The sequence below is a fragment of the Sturnus vulgaris genome, chromosome 8 (assembly GCF_052056855.1).
Source record: "Sturnus vulgaris isolate bStuVul1 chromosome 8, bStuVul1.hap1, whole genome shotgun sequence".
NCBI classification, from domain to species: Eukaryota; Metazoa; Chordata; class Aves; order Passeriformes; family Sturnidae; genus Sturnus; species Sturnus vulgaris.
The window spans coordinates 21,903,013-21,921,796 of NC_142250.1; the positions used below are offsets into that span (position 1 = coordinate 21,903,013).

The 18,784-nt window shown below is 41.6% G+C and overlaps 1 protein-coding gene across 2 annotated transcripts in view; it reads left to right on the forward strand.

Annotated features, from left to right (window-relative positions):
* The first annotated feature begins 10,639 nt into the window (after positions 1-10,639).
* HECTD2 (HECT domain E3 ubiquitin protein ligase 2) overlaps positions 10,640-18,784 on the forward strand; it is a 33,500-nt gene continuing 25,355 nt past the window's right edge. For both annotated transcript variants that reach the window (XM_014875293.2, XM_088169122.1), the window contains exons 1-2: positions 10,640-10,888; positions 15,121-15,250. In XM_014875293.2, coding sequence (XP_014730779.2) covers positions 10,655-10,888; positions 15,121-15,250 — 364 coding nt within the window. In that variant the 5' untranslated portion in view covers positions 10,640-10,654. The remainder of the gene's footprint in view (positions 10,889-15,120; positions 15,251-18,784) is intronic.

The window sequence follows — 18,784 nt, forward strand, 5'->3', positions numbered from 1 at the left end:
CAGGTTTGCAAATCTTGGCCACTAAATAGAGTTTGATATGGTCTTGTCTATTATTTCGATAGAGCTGAACATTTTATGGAGCAGATTTTAGAAGAGAAATTACTGCTGAAGACCTCTGAAAAGAGGTATAGCCAGTGAGTGTTGAAATTCTACCATTCCTCAGAGAATATAAAATTATTGAGCACTGAATATGTATTACGTATGAGCAAATGCTTCAAGCTTATGATCTTGTGACTTTTGTGGTCTTTATTCATATTTGGATCTAGTTTGATTCAGTAGAATGAAAGGGCCTAAACTTAAAAATATTTTTTCTGCAGCCATTGTGACAACTCCTCTTTGTTTTTTAAACAAAGGGGATGTCTCCCCAAGAAGAGTAGAATAAAGATATCATGCACACTAACTTGTACTAACACAAGTGCTTTTACAAAGAGTAAATTGCTCACTGGAAAACAAATACAGCTATGAATTTGAAGGTTGTGTCAAATGACTATGTTCAGTTGAAACCTGATCACAGTCCTTGCAACCTGTAAGCATTCTTAAAACTGACAAAATTAAGAGAAACCTACATATCATTTATTTATATATCAACATGACTGCGAATAATTGGATGTTGCCTCTGCTAGTTACAAATGGAAACTTGAGCTGCGGGCAGACCTGTGACTAGGCAGGCCCTCCCTGACTTTACCTTCCCCATCCTGTCTTTCAGGGTTCTTAGAAAGGAAAGAGGACAGGGTGTATGTCATGTTTACATTGACCTGCCCTCTCCTGTAGCTGTTGGCAGAACATTCTGCAAGGAAGCTCCTGTGTTTTACAATCTCCTAGTTTTGTTTTCTAGTCTACCAGAGCTTAGGTCATGACAGAGGGCAATTCTTTGGCTGCACAAAATAGAGCAAAGGGTCCACTTGTGGTTATATAAATTTGGGTTGATTTATTCTATGAGGGGCAGTTTGTTGTCACTCACACCGTGTTGTGGATCACTGAACATAAATGATCCATACTACTACAAGTTTTCTCAGTCATTATGCCTTAGACTTTAATACACATACTCAATAAATACCATGGTGGAGGTAGAGCTGTACCCTGCAATGATTCCTGGAGGAAGAAGTTTCAGTGATCCTGGAAAGAAGGTCCTTCCTTGTCTAAATGGGAGTGTTAGGAAACCTTCACAGTGCTGGGGATTTTGCCTGTCCTTTCAGAGTGCTATCAAGCAATATGTTAGCATTTTGGGTAGCATTTCAGATGTTGTCTCAATTATTTTTGTTTATGGTGACTTCGTGAAGGTAGTTCTATTATTTACACCTGTTTCCAGGGCACATCATCCTTGGATTATCAATCTAGTGTGATCACTTACTTTCTTATTCCTCACTGCTCAGGACTGTAATGCTGGAGAATGGAGTAATGCTGGAGGAAGGTTACAGAGTAAGCTTCTGCATAGTTGAAAGAGACAGAAAATGAAAGGATCGGCAACCACTGCTTAAATAAGCCACTTGACACCTTTAAAAGCTTCAACTTACTCTATTTTTGGAATAAAACTAGCATCTGTGCTGACAGCTTACATGCCAAGTTTCAGCTTGATGCAAATTTGAGAAATCCTGAATAAAAACTGCTAAATCTCAGGAGCACATAAACACTACCTGATCCTAACTGACATTCAAAACAGACAGTAGCTAAGCTGCAGTATTTATATAGTACACTACTTCATACTCTGAAAGATAGAAACTAATCTTCTTTAGACATGCTTTACCAAATGTACAACTGGGTCACCTGAAAGGTTATTATAAATAGAACTACTTGGATAAATACAAATGACATTATAATTTGGCATCACTGTCTTGGGAAGGAGCCTGTACTCCTGCAATGCTCTCCAGCAAATCAGGCACCTTTATAGTCAATAACAGTAAATTCTGCAATATCAGGTGAAAATGTGGGAGATTGTGTATTGGGTTGAACCTGGCTGGACACCAGGCACTGACCAAAGCCTCTCTATTGCTTCCTCCACAGCTGGACAGGGGAGAGAAAATATAACAAAGGGTTCATGGGTAGAGGATAAGGACAGAGAGAGCTCATTCATCAAATGCCCTCATGAGTGAAACAGATGCAAATTAGAGATATTAATTGAATTTATTACTAACAGAATCACAGCAGGATAAAGAGAAATAAGACCTTCAAAACACATTCCCCCACCCCTCCCTGCTTCCCAGCTCCACCCCCTCCCCAGCACTGGAGCAGAGGAGTCAGGGAATGGGAGTTACAGTCAGTTCATCACGCATTGTTTTTGCTGCTTCTCAGAGAGAGGACTCCTTCCCCATGATGCTCCAGCATCTTTTCAACAAGTATTATAATTTATACAGGGAACTGGTACAGCTGTTTATTATCTCTGATTTATATTCTCTACTGCCTTACTGTGTGTGCTCAGGAACTCCATTGAAGGTGAAGGCTTTTGCAAAAAATATCAAAATATTTATGTTTTAAGGAGAATAAGTACAGGAAAATTTTAAAGAGAAAACATTTCCTGAAAGATAATTCAGGAGAAAGTCAGATATATGAACCCTGTTATCTAGACCAATTCTTTGCTTTTATGTTTCTGCCCCTACAGTCAAGCAATGTGGTGGAGTTTTCTTAATACAGGGATACTGTGTGGGGCAAGAACAGAGGATGGATTATTAATCACTTGCTGCACATTTCCTCTGAAGATGAGAGAAGCAAAACAGCATTATATTTTCATTCATTAGGCAAATATAGTCACCATGATATTAGTTGTGTTTGCATCACTCCTTTTATCCCACACAAACCATGGAGAGTTTTTTGTGCTTTTTGGTGGACAAGGAGGTTTTACTAGAACAGATGCTGTTTAGGAAGGAACAAGTTTTGAGTGAGAGTGAGTATTTATGTAAAAGAAGTTAGACAGTATCCATAAAACAAATCTTGATCTTATTTACTTACATTTGTGCTTTTTTTTTTAAAGACCCTTGGTGGATACACTTATGCAACATGCACTGAGCACTGCCTGTGCCAGTGGTGCAGGGTGTTTGAGTGGCATCCACATCACACAGCACAAGGATGCCCTTGGCACACATCTGTAATCACTTCTGGTGCTTCTGGAAAATCATGAGTTGTGTCACTTGCTGCCTTTTGCTAGCATACAGGGAGCTTCTGGTGTCTGACCCCACACTGACTGAAGAAATGTCCTGAAGCTGCTGCTTCTGCCCAAATCTGCTGTGAGACCTCAGGTCTGCTCCTCAAAGGTATGAACATTTCAGTCTGTATGTGTGATGGGCCTGTAGTGACACTGCAAAAGTGTGGGGTCTTGTTGGGGGTTTTTCTCTCCCTTCTGTGGTATGTGGTTGTGGCATAGCACTGCAGGGTGTTCCTTGTCTCTACTCTCACAGCTACTCCAGGCAAGTTGCTAAAAAGCAGCCAGTGGGTCTAGAGCAGTGCCAAACAGGAAATTTGCAACTGATAGCAGTGGAGGAAAGTTAAGAAAATCTAGGGAAGGTGAGTTAGGTTTAAAACTGACAGTGTTTACAGGAGACAGAGGAGAGAGCCTTCTTACACTTTTAGAAAAAACTGACTTTCTCAAACAACTTGTCCTGAGCAGGGAAGATGGGTAAGTGAAGCAGCCCTGGAAGAGGGAAGGTTGAGCCTAGGAAAGCCAGGCTGGCACAGCACCCAACAGGCTCTGCTTGGCCAGGTGCTGAGCTGAGGCACATCAGTGCCTGTGCTACAGTTCTGCAGCTGGATCCAAACCAGGCTGCACATGAGGAACCAGATTTTCAGACAGCTGTCCTCAGGGCTTGCTCTGTTGCAGGAACAGCACTACTAATGCTTGTAGAGGCTCACCCTCCACTTTGGATTCCCCTAGGGCTGTAGCCACAGACGAAAAACAGAGGTGATTTATCTTACAGACCAGCCTGAGAAGCATGGCAGGAAGGTTGCAGATTCATCAGCAAGGACTGCACCATTCAGTGGAAGGGCAGCATCTGCCCCAGCCCTCTGATTCTAGCTACCATCATATGTGTGCCAAAGGCCTTTCTTCCTTGGGAGATTCAAGACCTCCACAAATTCAGACATCTCTCCTATTTGTAGAGGTTAGTCATCAATAGGAAAGGCAATTAGAGTTAGCTAACCAAGATACTGGAAGAAGTACCCATCCCATTTATACATTACAAAGGAAATACCACAGGCTGCGTTAAAAATGTGACAAACTTGTCCGCAAGCATCCAACTCTCAATCCAGCCCAAACCAACATATGTGGCTAATACTGTCTGTGCCATTTACCTTAACAGTTTCAAGCCTACTCATGCAAATCCCTGTATACACGATCTTATCCCATACTTATTACCTTTAAAGCTCGAAATCTAGGCAATTCCACCCTGTCAGACATGTCTGCGAGCTAATAAGTAATTTCCGAACACCGGGAACCCCGAGTGCGATGCTTTCTCAGCCCCTTCCCTGGAAAAGCCGCCGAGCCGGCGCTGGAGGGAGCTGCAGCCCCGGCTACCGCCGCCTCCGCCGGCACCCTCCGCTCGCTGCCCTGCACCCTCCGCTCCTCCAGCTCCTCCTAGCAAAGAGGATCAGCAGACTGAAATTATTTAAATTGTATCTCTCGCTGTCGCTTCAGTTCAGGAACGCTGTCTTTTTAAAGAAATCAGATTTGTTTGTTAACCGCTAAGTAAGCGGAGATTTGCAAAGCCAGGATAAAGAAATGTTAATTCTAAGACTGGTGTACAGTTTTATAGGTCACATAACAAAGGTACAGAAGCTACTTTCTGAATTAAACATTATTACTGCCACCTCATTTGAACCTTCTTTAGTATGGCATATTTGTTTCTTATTTCCAATTTGAATAGAAATGGAATAAAAGTCTGTGCCTAGTATCTGCCTCTATCTCATTTAAAAATAAATTCCAGATCAGACATGACAAAAGTAGTGAGCTATCTCCCAGCCTTAATTTCTGTCCCTTGCTATACCTTGGGGAAGACCATGCTACTGCTACATTCTGCACAAGTGAAATTAACTGAAATTTAGACTGAATAACCAACACCAGCTTTCTGGAGAGAAAAAGTGGAAACCTTAGTAAAGATACGAGTTCACTAAGTGAATGCTCTTCACTCGGTGAGTTTTTCTCTTGCCATGTCTTTCTTCCAATGTTTGCATAAACTGCATTATCACGGATAAGATCCCACTGAAAAAGCCATTGCATTTATAAAAGAGAGGCTACCAAAGGTGCTGCTCCATGGTAAGAGGGAATATAATATTCACCTTATTTAGGCAGACAAAAATCAGAGTTAATCACTAACCTAGAAGATAATCTATAGCTTAGGCACCAGAGTCCATATGCCTTTTTCATTTGGCTGGAACAGCTGTTATACTGCACCAGTCAGTGATGACAAGGAACTCAAAGTGAAAACATAACAATGCCAATAGTTACAGACAGAATCTCTGATTACCTCTTCCTTCTCTGTACTAGGAATGCCCAGGCTGGATGCATCCCATCTGGTGATGTACCTTCAATCAAATGTTTACCATTTGCCGAAGGGAAAGATATAATTGTCTGCCAAGACAACCCAATTTGCATGTAAGTGCCTCAGATGATTATCCAAGTTCCTTGCACCATTTTTTAATAAATGTTTATAATTTTATTTTTTAAATGAGACTTTTCAAGTACTGGAGGATAGCCAAAGGGTAAGCAAGAACAATAGATCCATTTAATGTTAGTCATAAGGGAAATAACGTGGACTTAGCTTAAGAGTGTTTGAGTGCACTTTGCATATGTGCTTCTGGAATAAAAGGAGCTTTTCTCTCTTGCAAATGAAGGCATATGATACAGGGACTAAAACAGTAAGCCAACCTCAACCTTGACATATTTTCAAATTTTCAGCAAGAAGAACAAATATAAATGGACTAGCTTGATAACAATGGCAGATGAATTCACAATCATTTGGACTCTCGGGCAAAATTCTTCAAATTTATACCCTAGTCCAACTTCAAGGGAAACAGGTGGCTGCAAAAAGGGGAGGTTGGACAAGACAGGAGTCATCCCTTCCAAGCTCTGAGGTTATGCAGTCAGAACAGTCATGACTTGTGAGCAGATGTGAACTTCCATCTTCCCTAAAGGATGATGTGGGCAGGTGGCCCAGGAGGGTACCACAGCACGGGAGTTAGTGGACCAGAGAGTCCAGAAGCTGCAGTGTCTCTAATTTTTGTGATTCACATAGCAAGTGTAGTGAGCTCTCCAACTGAGTTGGCAGAGTAACAGGTGGATTTTGGTGGCATCTTGCCTGAGTTCTGCTAAAAGGTCGCTGAGAAAGATGCTTCTTTGTAAAACATTTCCATTTCAATTAATCAGATCTTTCTGTTAAAACAGAATGTTTTGCTGAAAACCTGTTCTGTTGGAAAACTCCCAACCATTTCTTTCTCTCCTACTCTCATAGAGAGGAAATGGGTTGTCTCCAGCCTTCGCTTCCTCTTTTGATGTTTCAGTCATACTGTGCTTCCCCTTGTGCCCACTCAGGGTCCATCTCACAAAGCACACATCTCTTAAACGGCCCAAATATTTTGTACTGAGAAGTGTATGAGATCTTCAAAAGGTATAAAGAGAAGGAAACAGTACTGCTCCATAAAAGAAAGACTGTACAGATGTGTGATGGGAGTACATCAGCAACTGATGGGCAAATTCAGCCTACCTTTTCTAAGGACACGTGTCATTTCGATTTCTGAAATGCCAGTTTGCACCAGAGGTGTTTGACACTGTTTGATTGTAAACACTAGTAAACCATTTGAGGGAAAATCCCATAACAGCCCAAAACTATCCCCCTAATGTTACTGAATTAAACCAGGGGCGATTTTGGCTATAGCTGAATTTGACTTCTGACTGCAGAGAAAAATGAGAGATCCAATCACTATTTTTCATGACAGTACTAGGCAGGGAATTTAGCCCTTTTTATTTTTTACATTTGTGTGTCATTCCCAAATGCCAGTCTCTCTGAGTGTATCTATTACTTGTAAGCATTTAGTAATCATTTGTGAACAAATGTTAGCATTTGGTTTGGTTCCATCTGTCATTCCTAGTGGCGGTCTGTGCCTGGCCACGTCATTGCACAGAGATGTGCCAGTGACTTTTCCCCCTTCCAGACAACTCAAACTCTTTGGATAGAAGAGATATATTTGTGAAGCGTTTTAAAATAAGGTGTCGAGAAGGTCTTATTCCAGTGAAAGGGTCAACATCCTGCTAAGGCAGGACTGTTCTTCTGTAAGTACAAGAAAATCTGTTCAGGGTCACATCCTGCCTGTGTCCCCCACAGTTATTCAGGGGTGGTACCGAAGTGTGCATATGTTTATCTGAGCCAGCAGCATGGTGTGCCAGCATGGGGTCGAGTGAGACTGCAGACTCCTCTGGGAACAGCAAGAACTGTAGACTCAAGCAATGAGTACTTGGGCATGAGCAACCGTTTTCAGTTGAACTTTACCTTTGCCCCTTTCACCAAAAAATTTGGTGAAGTAGCTGGCACCATATGATTTAGGATTTTTAAACAGCTTACAAGAGATGCAAAAAATCAAGGAAAGTGTCCTTTGAAATACAGGCATTGAGTGTGTTTGGCCCTTTGTCAAGGCTCACAGGCCAGCTGGCCAACAAATTCATGAAATCTGTAGAATGGCAGTTGCGTACTTCTGTTTAGTTTTGAAAATTGTGTATGCGGTATATTACACAAATCTTACTGCTAGAATGTTTTTATTCTGTTTTCTGACTGCTCCATTGCCCACTACCCCAGTTCATCACTTTGGCAACAAATTACCTCATTACATGCAGCACTGCTTCTCCCAGGTAGCATCCATCCATGCTAGAAAACGGAAAGCCGATTTAGACATGTCTTTCCCAGCTGTGGTTATATCTTTGACTGCCTTGCGGATCTATGAATGATATTGAAATACTTTTAGTTTCAAACCCTGGGTGCCAGATGTATGCTACATTAGTTAGAAGTAAGAAAATGTGTTTGCTTGTTCAGTATTTTTTGCTCTTACAAAAATAGGAAGAAATTTTTTGTGCCTACTTTCATAATTGTCAGGAGTCAAAATATTCTCCTGAATTAGTTTAGTTCAATGGAGCACTTCAGCTTCAAATAGCACAGGAGAGCATGGACAATAGAAGTTGATGTCTTTGATGTTGCATTAGCTTTTTTGTGAGCTAATCTTGGTAGAAAACTATTTCAGTGTTTTTGACACTGTCAAAAGTTAGGCCTTATAGGTCAATGGAACTGAAAAAAATATTAATTTGGTTCCATACTTTCCTTTCTACATTTATTTTTTTCTTTATTTCATCTCTCTTTGCAGGCTCAAGGGAGCAAATCCTTCCATGTTTCAAGCTGGCACAGCTCCACAAAACAGTTGTGCCAATTATTTCTAGCTGGGGACTGCCACTGGGTGTAAAGCTGCTTGTACTGAAGCTGTTGAAATTACTATCATTATGTTATTTCTTGGCATGAAAAGGGAAAAGATGAGTGAGTGTTTGGGGGGCTTTGTTTAAGTGCAATAGGCCGCTTATTCATGCAAACTGCTGAAAGCCACTGGGAAGTAAGCACAGTGAGGAGAATGAACTTCTTGGAAAACCAGAGCTCATATTTAACTTGGTAAGGAGACAAAGCCATTTCTTAATGAAACCTTAAAAAACTCCAGGTCTGCCAGTTCCTTCAGAAAGGAAAAGCCTTTTTCAATGTGTTAGATCAACACTGCAGTACCTATTGTGCCGTTGCTTTTATGACTCTTATAGAAATCTTTCCCACAGCTCCTGCAGGAGCTACTTGTGTAGTGCCAATGCCCAGAAAAACCATCACATGTTTTTCCCCCACCTGGAAAATAATTTTGAAGATTTGTTTCACGTGGTCTGTAATGCTATTCACTCTCTGTTCCTGAAGCAGGAAGAAAAACTCTTCTTCAGAGACAAAATTAGAGTGGTCTGAAGGAAACTTGTTTCGTCTGGCAGCTGGTGGTTTGAAGAGCTTAAATTGTAGGTTGGGAAACACAACATCATCAGCCTCTCACGCAGCAGGGCTCCTGCAGGTGCACATACCAAGCCAAGTGGCAGGTCAGTACCTCACAGCCACTATATGTTACATCTGGTCTGGATGTTATATTGCCAACCAGCTCAACACAACATCTCTTCTGAAGATGATATTTCTTTACACTTAACAGCAAAGCTCCAGCACAGCCAGGGAGCTGCACTGAGGCTCTGGCAGCAGGCACCGCCTCAAGCTGCCTGAGACCTGCCCAAGCAGAGGGCCAGGACCCACCACGGCACAGCCTTGGCACCGCTCAGGCTTTGCCATCATAGACAGGACCACACTCACACATTCATTACACATTCATTACACATTCATTCCTCATGGTACAGTGCAGACCTTCACAATGAGGTTTTGACTCTACGATATGGTATAGTCGGCACACTATTATTTGGTCGAAGGTTGGATTGATCATCTCGAAGGGCTTTTTCAACTTTAATCATTCAACAATTTCTGTATTTTCTCATTAGAGTGTGACCCGAAGTGGCGAGGAATGTGCTGTGGGGTGACAGCGCAGTGTGAGAGGAGCCACTGCCCCCAGCATTGGGGCAGTGTGAGAGGTGTCACTGCCAGCACAGCCCTAGAGCGGTGTGAGAGATGTCACTGCCAGCATGGCGTTAAAGCAGTGTCAGAGATGTCACTGCCAGCATAGCCTTAAAGCAGTGTCAAAGGTGCCACTGCCAGCACAGCCTCAGAGCGGTGTGAGAGGTGTCACTGCCAGCATGGCCTTAGGTGTGAGAGATGTCACTGCCAGCAAGGCCTTAGAGTGGTGTGAGATGTGTCTCTGCCAGCACAGCCTCAGAGCGGTGTGAGAGGTGCTACTGCCAGCATGGCCTTAGGTGTGAGAGGTGTCACTGCCAGCAAGGCCTTAGAGTGGTGTGAGAGGTGTCACTGCCAGCACAGCCTGTGCCGGCGCAGCAGCACCCGGTACCACCCGCCGTGACGGAGGCGCGGCCGTGCCTAGCGGTATCCCTTCACCCAGCTGTATATTCATATCTATTTTTATATATTTATGTTTATATATGTTTATTACTCGTCTATTTCCTCGTCGCCACTCCCAGGTCCCATCGGCGCCCCACACCCGGCCCGGCACCCTTTGCCAGGGCGGCTGCGCGGGGCCAGCCGCAGCCCCGCGCCGGTTCCTGCGCCGCGGAGTTTCCGCCGCCGTGTCCTCCGCTCCCCCCGCGCCGCTCCCCGGCCGCCGGGCGCGTTTCCACGAGCCGCCCATGAGCAGCATGGCGGCGGCGCCGGCCCCTCCTGCTGCCCGCGGTCTGTAGGTGGCGCGGCGGCGAGGGTGCTCCCGGGCAGCGGCTCCGGCGGCGCCTCCGCTGCGCCGCGTCCCGCGCTCCCTCTGCTCGCCGGGGCCGCGGCGGGGGCGGCCGGGCTGCGCTGCGCTGCGCTCCGCCCCGCCGTGCGGGGGTGTCTGGGCGCCCGGGAGCAGCACGGCTGCTGCAGTGCCGCGGCGGCCGAGCGCAGCGGCGGAGCTGAGGGTACCCGCGGGGGCTCCTCGGAGCGAGGAGAAGAGGAGGGCGCGGGGTCGCGGGTGCCCACGGCACTGAGAGGCTGCCGCGAGCGGAGACGCGCCCGGGAGCGGGACCATGTCGCTGCAGAGCCCGGCGGCTGCCGCCGAGCTGTCCCCCGGCCCCGGCGAGGGGCATCCGCCGGGCGCGGAGCTGAGCCAGGGCAGCGCCGCGGCCCCGGCAGCCGAGGAGGGCGGCGAGGAGGAGGAAGAAGAGGAGGAAGGGGAGCAGGAAAAGGAAAAGGAAAAAGAAAAAGAAAAGGAGGGAGAGATATTGCCGCCCATCCCGTCGGCGTCCACCGCGGCTGCCGGGGTAGGTCCCGTCAGCGCCCGGGCAGCCGCCCCCGGGCCCGCCGGTGCCACTCCGTGTTCGTTTGCTGTGTTTGCCGCTTCATTTGGGAGGAGAAAGGGAAGGGGGGAAGCATCGTCTTCATTTTCTTTCATGTTCCTTTCCGTTGAGAGGCTTTCATTCAAGTTTCTTAAAAATAACAAGTGCATCTGTAAGCAGTGACATAATGAAGCTATAAATTCTCCATCCGCTTATAGTTAACATTTTACAACGGTCTGTTCTGTCGGGTTAGTCATGACTGAGGGTTTGCAGCATTGTGAATGTTCATTAAGGGTTCTCGGGGGTGGAGGGTTTCAGCTCTAATACGCTTAATGGCAAGAGAGGTAGCGGGGAAATACTTCTGTATTTTTAACTTTTTCTTTAAAAATCTTTTTCGGTTTTTTTGTGTTGAAGCAAAGATCACAGAACATTTTGATGAGATGACGAATGAATTAATGCAGGAGAAAAAAATGGGGATAGGATATTTTCATATAGCTTCATTTCAGAAACCTTTTTCCAGGTTTTTAATTATACTAGAGTTGTGCTTTTCTTTCTGCTGACCATACAATATTACAGAAAATAAAATTTTCCTGGCGTGAGTTGGATATGTTACACAGCTTAACATTAGAACTTGTGGTAAGTTACTTCAGTCCAACAACATAACAAAAATGTTACTAATCTTGTAGTAATACACTTAGGAGATTTTCGTTCAGCAGTTCTGATAAGCATCTGACTTATTAGAAATTATCATTTAAATTATCATTTATTTAAATTCATAATTTGAAATTAAAAGAGTGCATATATAATATTTATAACTGTCAGGAAAAAATGTGATGTTAAACTAAGTAATTGTATGCAAACTGCAAAGTCCTTGGAGCAATTCTGCCAATTTGTGTTTTGCCTAAACGTTCCAATCTGCTGAAAGGCTTTCAGCTTTGTAAATCTGTCAGAGTGTGTAAGAATATGTTTATTCTTGTGATTCAAATACCGATTTGGTGGGAGAAGTCTGTAATGGACGAGTGCCCAGGAGTTATTTTTACCTTTGAATATCTCCACCTTACACTTTGAATGGCAAATATCAGTCCCTTAGAATAAAGATACAAGTGCTGTCCTAAAATGTGTCAGGCTTAGCTCAGCTAATGAAAGATGTGTGCCCCTGGATGGCCATGTAGAATTCCAACTACTTTACAGAATCGGGAGAATTTCTTTATAGCTGGACATCTGTCACGTACCTCTGAAGTGTCGCCCAGAGGCAGAAGCTGTCTCTGGACCTGCTGCAGAGGAGCTGGACCTGGCTGGGTGTGGTTGTGTGTCAAGCGCAGGGCGGGGTTTGAATTTACCGAGAGCCTTATGTGGGGTTCAGTAGTGTGTTATGGGGGAGAAAGAGAGTTTTGTGGAGAGATGTCATAGACTGTCACCGAAGGGTGATAGTTTGGGGGTCAGCATCCAGATTCTGGAAAGAAACTTCTGGAAAGCTAAATAATTTGCTCCCTAAAAAAATAGGAACAATTAGAGACTTCTGTAAAGGAAAAACAGGCCCAAGTCACACCTTTCAAGCTACAAGTGAAAGGGAGAATCCTGCTTCTTTTGCATCCTATTGCACTGTCATGTGCCTTTTGGAAAATCTGAGTGTCCTCCATGTCTTCTTACACAGGGCAGAAAATGTTTTTGTCCTCACGAGTCTTTGCTTGCCATATACATAAGGGTCTTGACTAAGTAATGTTAGGGCTAACAGGATTTTCAAGAAACTCTTCTAGATGATCTTTTGTCTCTTCCGAGAAAGCAGTCTGTATGTGCTCTCTGCAAAACATTTTGACTTGTTTTCACCATTTCATTTAACTTCAATAATGAAAAATAAAGTATAATATAAAGTATAATGCTAGGACCTCTCCAGTCTTATGGAGGCCTTAATGTTTTGGAAAACTTCCACTAAGAAGCCAGCAGAGTTGTGACTTATTAATATGATCTTAAAACAAGACTAAAGATTACCTTGATCCACTTACTCCCTCTAAGCATATTCATTCCTTTTGGTGGATGTTCAATTTTCTGATGGCAGTGTGCCTGTAGAGTCTTAGGCTCTAAAAACTCAGTGACCTCGTATAAAATTTTGAAGTATGACATGGTGCTGTGCACTTACCCTAGATTACTCCCTCAGGGGTTGTCAGAGTTTCTCATTAATGAGCTTGAATTTTCCCTCCAGGCCCTCCCAACAAAGCCTTTGTCCATATGTTTGTTTAATATTGTTGTCACTGTACTTGAAACAGGATGATGGAGTTAGAGAGGGCATGCAGTTTTTGTTCTTTATGATCACTGCTGAGAGAGGTGGCAGTGAGGAGAAAGCTTTTAAAAACCTGTTCATCTATAGTATTTCAGTGACATGGTTAGAGTAAAACCTAGAAAGCCAAGTCAGTCGAAAAGACTGTCATAATAATTTATTTAACAAAACCTCCTTTTTTCAATCATCTCTGCTATCTATTCCCTATTAATCATAATTAGATAGTATGTGCTTCAGGGCTTTTCTGCCTGAAGCACATATTTTGTGACAGAGCAGATTAACCTCAGATACCGATTTGTTTAAAAGTTCTTTTTCAGTCACTAATGTTTGTCCAGGATCTGTTTTTCTCCAGTCACGTGCCAGGTGATTTTTAAGAATCATCTTAATGATATTTCAAAGGTTATAGACTAAAAGGAAATGTTAATCTGAAAATTGCACTGGTAATTACATTTTATTTTGTAATGATTGTTGCATATAAGGAATTTGGAATTAGAAATGAAATTTAGTAAAAATGCCAATTTTAGAAATTTAAATTCGTAATTTTTAAAGCCAGAAGTCCTGATGATTGTTCAATTTTACAATTTAGTGAGTTACGAGCCACAGAAAAATAGCTGTATGTGCCACAGTTATTTAAAATTCCTGGCAGTCTACCAGCTTGTGTACACGGTGGTGTGGTAGGTTTATGGGCTATGTTATTTCCTTTCTGGTGGTTTTTCAGGATTTTGTGGTCAAAGTGATGTTCTAAGATGATGATGGGTTTTAGCTCTTACTGAATGTCTTAGTCAAATGCATTTCTGTTAAGGGGAAAGGGAGATGTACATGTTTAAAAATTTTGATAGGATAATACATTAATTATTCTAGAACATGTATTCTCATTTGCAGAATTAAAGTTTTGATTTGTGTGGAAAGGTTTTTCTAACTGAGAGCAGATGCCAGATATCAGGAAAATGAGTCTTTAGGTTACTGTGAGGTTGAAAATCATGATGTGCAGGAGGTGTGTGTATTTTTTTTTGTTGTTGATCTACCTTCTCCTGATATCAATTGATGACTTGGAACTGAGATGAAAATTAAAATATTCATCATAAGACTTCTGTAATCTTGGGCAAGCCTCTTAACCCCACCTATGCTTTGTAAATTCTGTAGTAAGTAACTATATCTAATAGCACCCAGTGCTGATTAACCAGACTATCTGACACAATGCTTTGGATTCTGAGGTGTGATTCCACTTCTGTTTGCTGTTAATACACATTAGTGCTCAAAACTTCCTAGCAGAGACTTGGGCAGGCTCCTTGACAGCATGTACAGGTGTTCAAGCAAGGAGTCTTTTAGCACTTTGTTAACCCATGTTTGTTGGTCAGCCTTTCTTCAGTGGCAGCAGATGCTGACCATTTTGAATCATTAGGGAGTTTTACCTAGGTGGTCAGTATGGAAATTTTTTTAGGAGGTTAGGATTTTTGGCCTCACATGTCAAGCCTTGGGAAATTTGTCTAAACGACTTGAATATATTAGGGCTATTTGGAGAAAGGAATATGTGACACTTTCTTCTTTTTAAACTGAGTTGGATGAAGTGAGAAATATAAAAGTAGAAATTAGGATGCAGAAAGTTAGAATATCATTGACAGCATCCTAATTGTACTGTGTTTTCCTCACAGTAATCAAAGGATATCTTCATATCCTGCAAATTAATACTTGAGTTTTTTAATGTAATGGAAAGGAATTTTATGGTACCTCTACCAAGGTACTTGCAGAATCTTTATTTATGAGGAAACTTGCAGAATCATTATTTATGTCTTATTCAGTTATTACCAGTCTGAGTTCAAAATAAAAGGTATTTAAGAATTCTATGTAATACTTCACTGGAAGTAATATATTCACTATACTTCAATACTTTGCTAGCAGTAATGTATTAGCCCTTTAGAGCCTATTGTCATCTTAATTACAGGGGTTGGAGGAAGGAGCCAAAAATCAGTTTTCCACTTTCAGCAATTTCATCACTACTATCAACCAAAAGAAAGAAGACATCGGAAACAGAAATTCGCCTACGCAACTTGTTATACCCAACATCAAAAACGGTAAGAGAAAAAAAGACCTTATTTAGTTACTTAGTTACCAAGTTTAGAAGGTGCTCAGTTTTCTGCCCGTATTTGTATTGTGGTAGTGCCAGAAAATCTAGAAATCTCGATTTCATTAAATTACACTGTGTTGCACATTGTACAGGCAGTGATATATATGATAGCCCATCCTCAGTAGAGGTTGTGTCATAGAGACAAGTTGGATAAGAAAAAACAAATAGACCTGGAGGATGAAATAACCATCTCAAGTTTTAAAGAAAGGTACTGATTTGGCAGTCCATCTGCAGATATTCTTTGTCTAGCTGCAATCAGGCAGTGTCTCTAGAAATTGTCAGAACTTTGGAGAAAATTGTTTTATTGCCATCTGAAGGATAGTGGGAATGAGGCAAGCATAAGGCTTTAAGGGAGACATTTGCTGAGAGATGGTGTTCATCAGTGAAGATGAAGACCAGTGATGGCAAAAAATAAAATGCACAGGCAACAACTGGTAAGTTCTGAAGAGCTTTATAAGTGAGAAGGAAGGTTGTTGTACCATGATGAGGTAACAATACTTGGTGGAAAGATAGAAAGTGTAGCTCTGTATTCAGTACGGTAGGCTAGAATCATGAAGCCTACATGAAGTGATGTTTTGCTGTGGTTCACTAAGTCTTCACAGCAGTCAGTGAATCTGAGGCAAGAAGGAGGCTGAACTAAAACGTCTCAATAGTGTGACTTTGAAACAAAACTGTTGACAAGTATTGTCAGTTTCAAAGTTGTGCAAAAGAAGGTGGTTTATTACTTGCAGCATTAGATTCTTACTAAAATCATCTTTTATTAGTCCTATTAGCTATACTGCAAAACTAAAAGTCAGTGCAAGACTTTTTTTTTTTTTAAAGCAGTTTTTGTTAGGGGTAAAGAGGAGCTTTCTACTTCCAAAACAAGGACAAAAGGTTTGAATGATACCTCAGATAGGATTTTTTTTTGCTTAGTTCTAATCACTTTGTACTACAAAGGAAACCACAGTGGCTGGAGATGGCCAGTAAAGAATTTTCCCACTGTGCCATAACATACCAAAAATCTGCTTCTCCACTGACCCCTCTCCCCTCCTTATTTTTTGGTACCTAGCAAGAATGATAAACTCTAAACACCACTCTCTTGAAGTGCCCTCAATTTTGCTGCAAACAGTGCTGTCCCAGTTTTAATTACTGTCTCATAAGTACTTAGTTGTTAATTTTCACCACACTAATGCGTGGCAGTATTTATTATAATCAAGGATATATTCCTGAAATAGAGCTCAGTGTGTAAAATTGAGCAGATGCTGTGGTAATTTCAAGATCAGAGTAACCTGCCCATATAAAACCAGAATATTTTTAGGAACAGTTGAAGATTGATTCAAAATATTTTGAGGCAGTATGTGTATTCTGTGGAGAAATTTAAACAAATTTATCATTTAAAAATGCTGCTTTTGCTTATCTGGCATTCAGGAATAATGTTTGTTTGGTGTTTTGGTGTTTGGGCTTTTTTGCAGTTTATAAATGTGCTATCTCTGAACACGTGTAGCTATACATATATATACATAGGCATATTCTGGTAATACTTCAGGGTCAGGTTCAAAGAACATTAATTTTATTGAAAACAAAGGTGTGGAAAAGCTAATGCTGGTAAATACAGCATGGAAAGTAGGGGGGTGTTTGTGTGCTACATACCTGCCACATATAATGAGTCTTCTAATGTAACAATGACCTGGTGTGAAATTTATATACTAAATAGATTATTCTGGTTCTTTTCTAATGTTAGAAATACAGTAAGTAAATTTTGTTTGCTTTATCTTCTCTGAAAATCTTCATCAACCAGCAGGTGTGTTGTTCACAACAAAAATAATTGCAGTATTTATCTACCCTGAACTTCCCTGGACTACTCAATTCTGCTTTGTATCAATGAGATTTTCTTCACATCATCCCTTAAGCAGTCATGCATTGCTGAATCTTTTTACTTGATATAACTGGGCAAGAAGCCAGAAATTACTGGTTTTTCTTGTCTTGTAATACTGTGTTATTGCTGTTTATCAACTCATAACATAAAGTTTCCCATTTCTACTCAATGAAAGTCAAGTGACATATCTTAATTAGTATTCTTTACTGGCAGAAGAGTAAATAAATCTGTGTACAAATAAACTTGAATGATGACAAAACATACTGAAGTTGACCATATGTGTTAAAGATACTATTAAAAATCAGTTTTATTATATGTAAATAAAACTGCATATATTTCAAAGGAAATTGCATTGCTGACATGGCAAGTTACCAGCTCAGCACCTGCAGCCTCAAGTTACTGAATTGAGAAGCAGCGTTTGCCAGCAGATGTCTCTTCTACAGATTTAGAAATAATATTTTCCTCATTTCAGTGTGTTCAGCTGGTTATAGTTCAACGTTTAATCCATTTAAAAATGAGAAGACAGAATAAGATTTAAATCAAAAATCTTGTTATTCTCAGAGTATAAAAATAAGATAAAATCAGTCCATCCTGCTTTCAGAGAATGGTATTCAATAGCAGAACATTTGCATGGTTGGATTGTTTGGCACCTTGGCTTGGATTAATTTACTATCTCTGTGTCTGCTTTGTTTTTTTCAATTACTACTCTTATCTTAAAATAGTTAAAATTCCAGCTGTGAGAATGGACAAGGTTCCATATCAATAATCGATGCCATCCTCAAGGGATTGAGGGCAGTTCTGATCTGTTATCTCATGAGTGGTGGCTGAGTTAAGTCACAGTGACAGTGTCTCTGTCATGAACATGAGTGAAAAAAATCTGCTTTTGGATTCACGAGACTTTCTTAGCATCTTTTTCCCTGCTGTGATAAGTGGAGTAGGCAGCAGTGTAGTGATACTACTTTGATGTTTAGTTAAATGAGAAAACCCAAATCTTCAAAAAGCCTTAGCAGGGTCTTAGACAATTCATAGAGGATTTTCATTAAATATGTATGGCTTTTGAGGACACTTTTATTTTATGTAGTATATTTTATTCCAAACATATGTGGCAATTCTTGTAAATGCTTTTAAAAATGAGCAGCATAAATCAAACTGTAAGAGTGTTTGAGGATGTTTGTGAAGACACTGTCAAAATGAGTGTTGGAAATGCAGTGGAAATATTTTTTCATGTTTTGGGTGGGCTTACCTTGGCTGACTGCCAGACACCCACCAAGCTGCTCTATGGCTTCCCCTCCTCAACAAGACAGGAGGAGAAAATAAGATGAAAAAGCTCATGGGTAGAGATAAACACTGGGAGTCCACTTTGCAATTATTGTCATAGGCAGAACAGACTTGAGGATATTAATTTATTGGCAGTTAAACAAAACAGAAACAAAACTCAAAACACCTTCCCTGCTTACCACATCTTCCCTTGTTCTCAACTTCTCTCTAATTCTGCCAGCAGCCTGATCAGGCATGGGCTCTCCACTGGCTGCAGAGGAGTCTCTGCTCCAGACCCTGGAGCACCTCCTCCTTCTTTTCCACTCACATGGGTGTCTGTAGGGTAGTTTCTTTCTCTTTTTTATT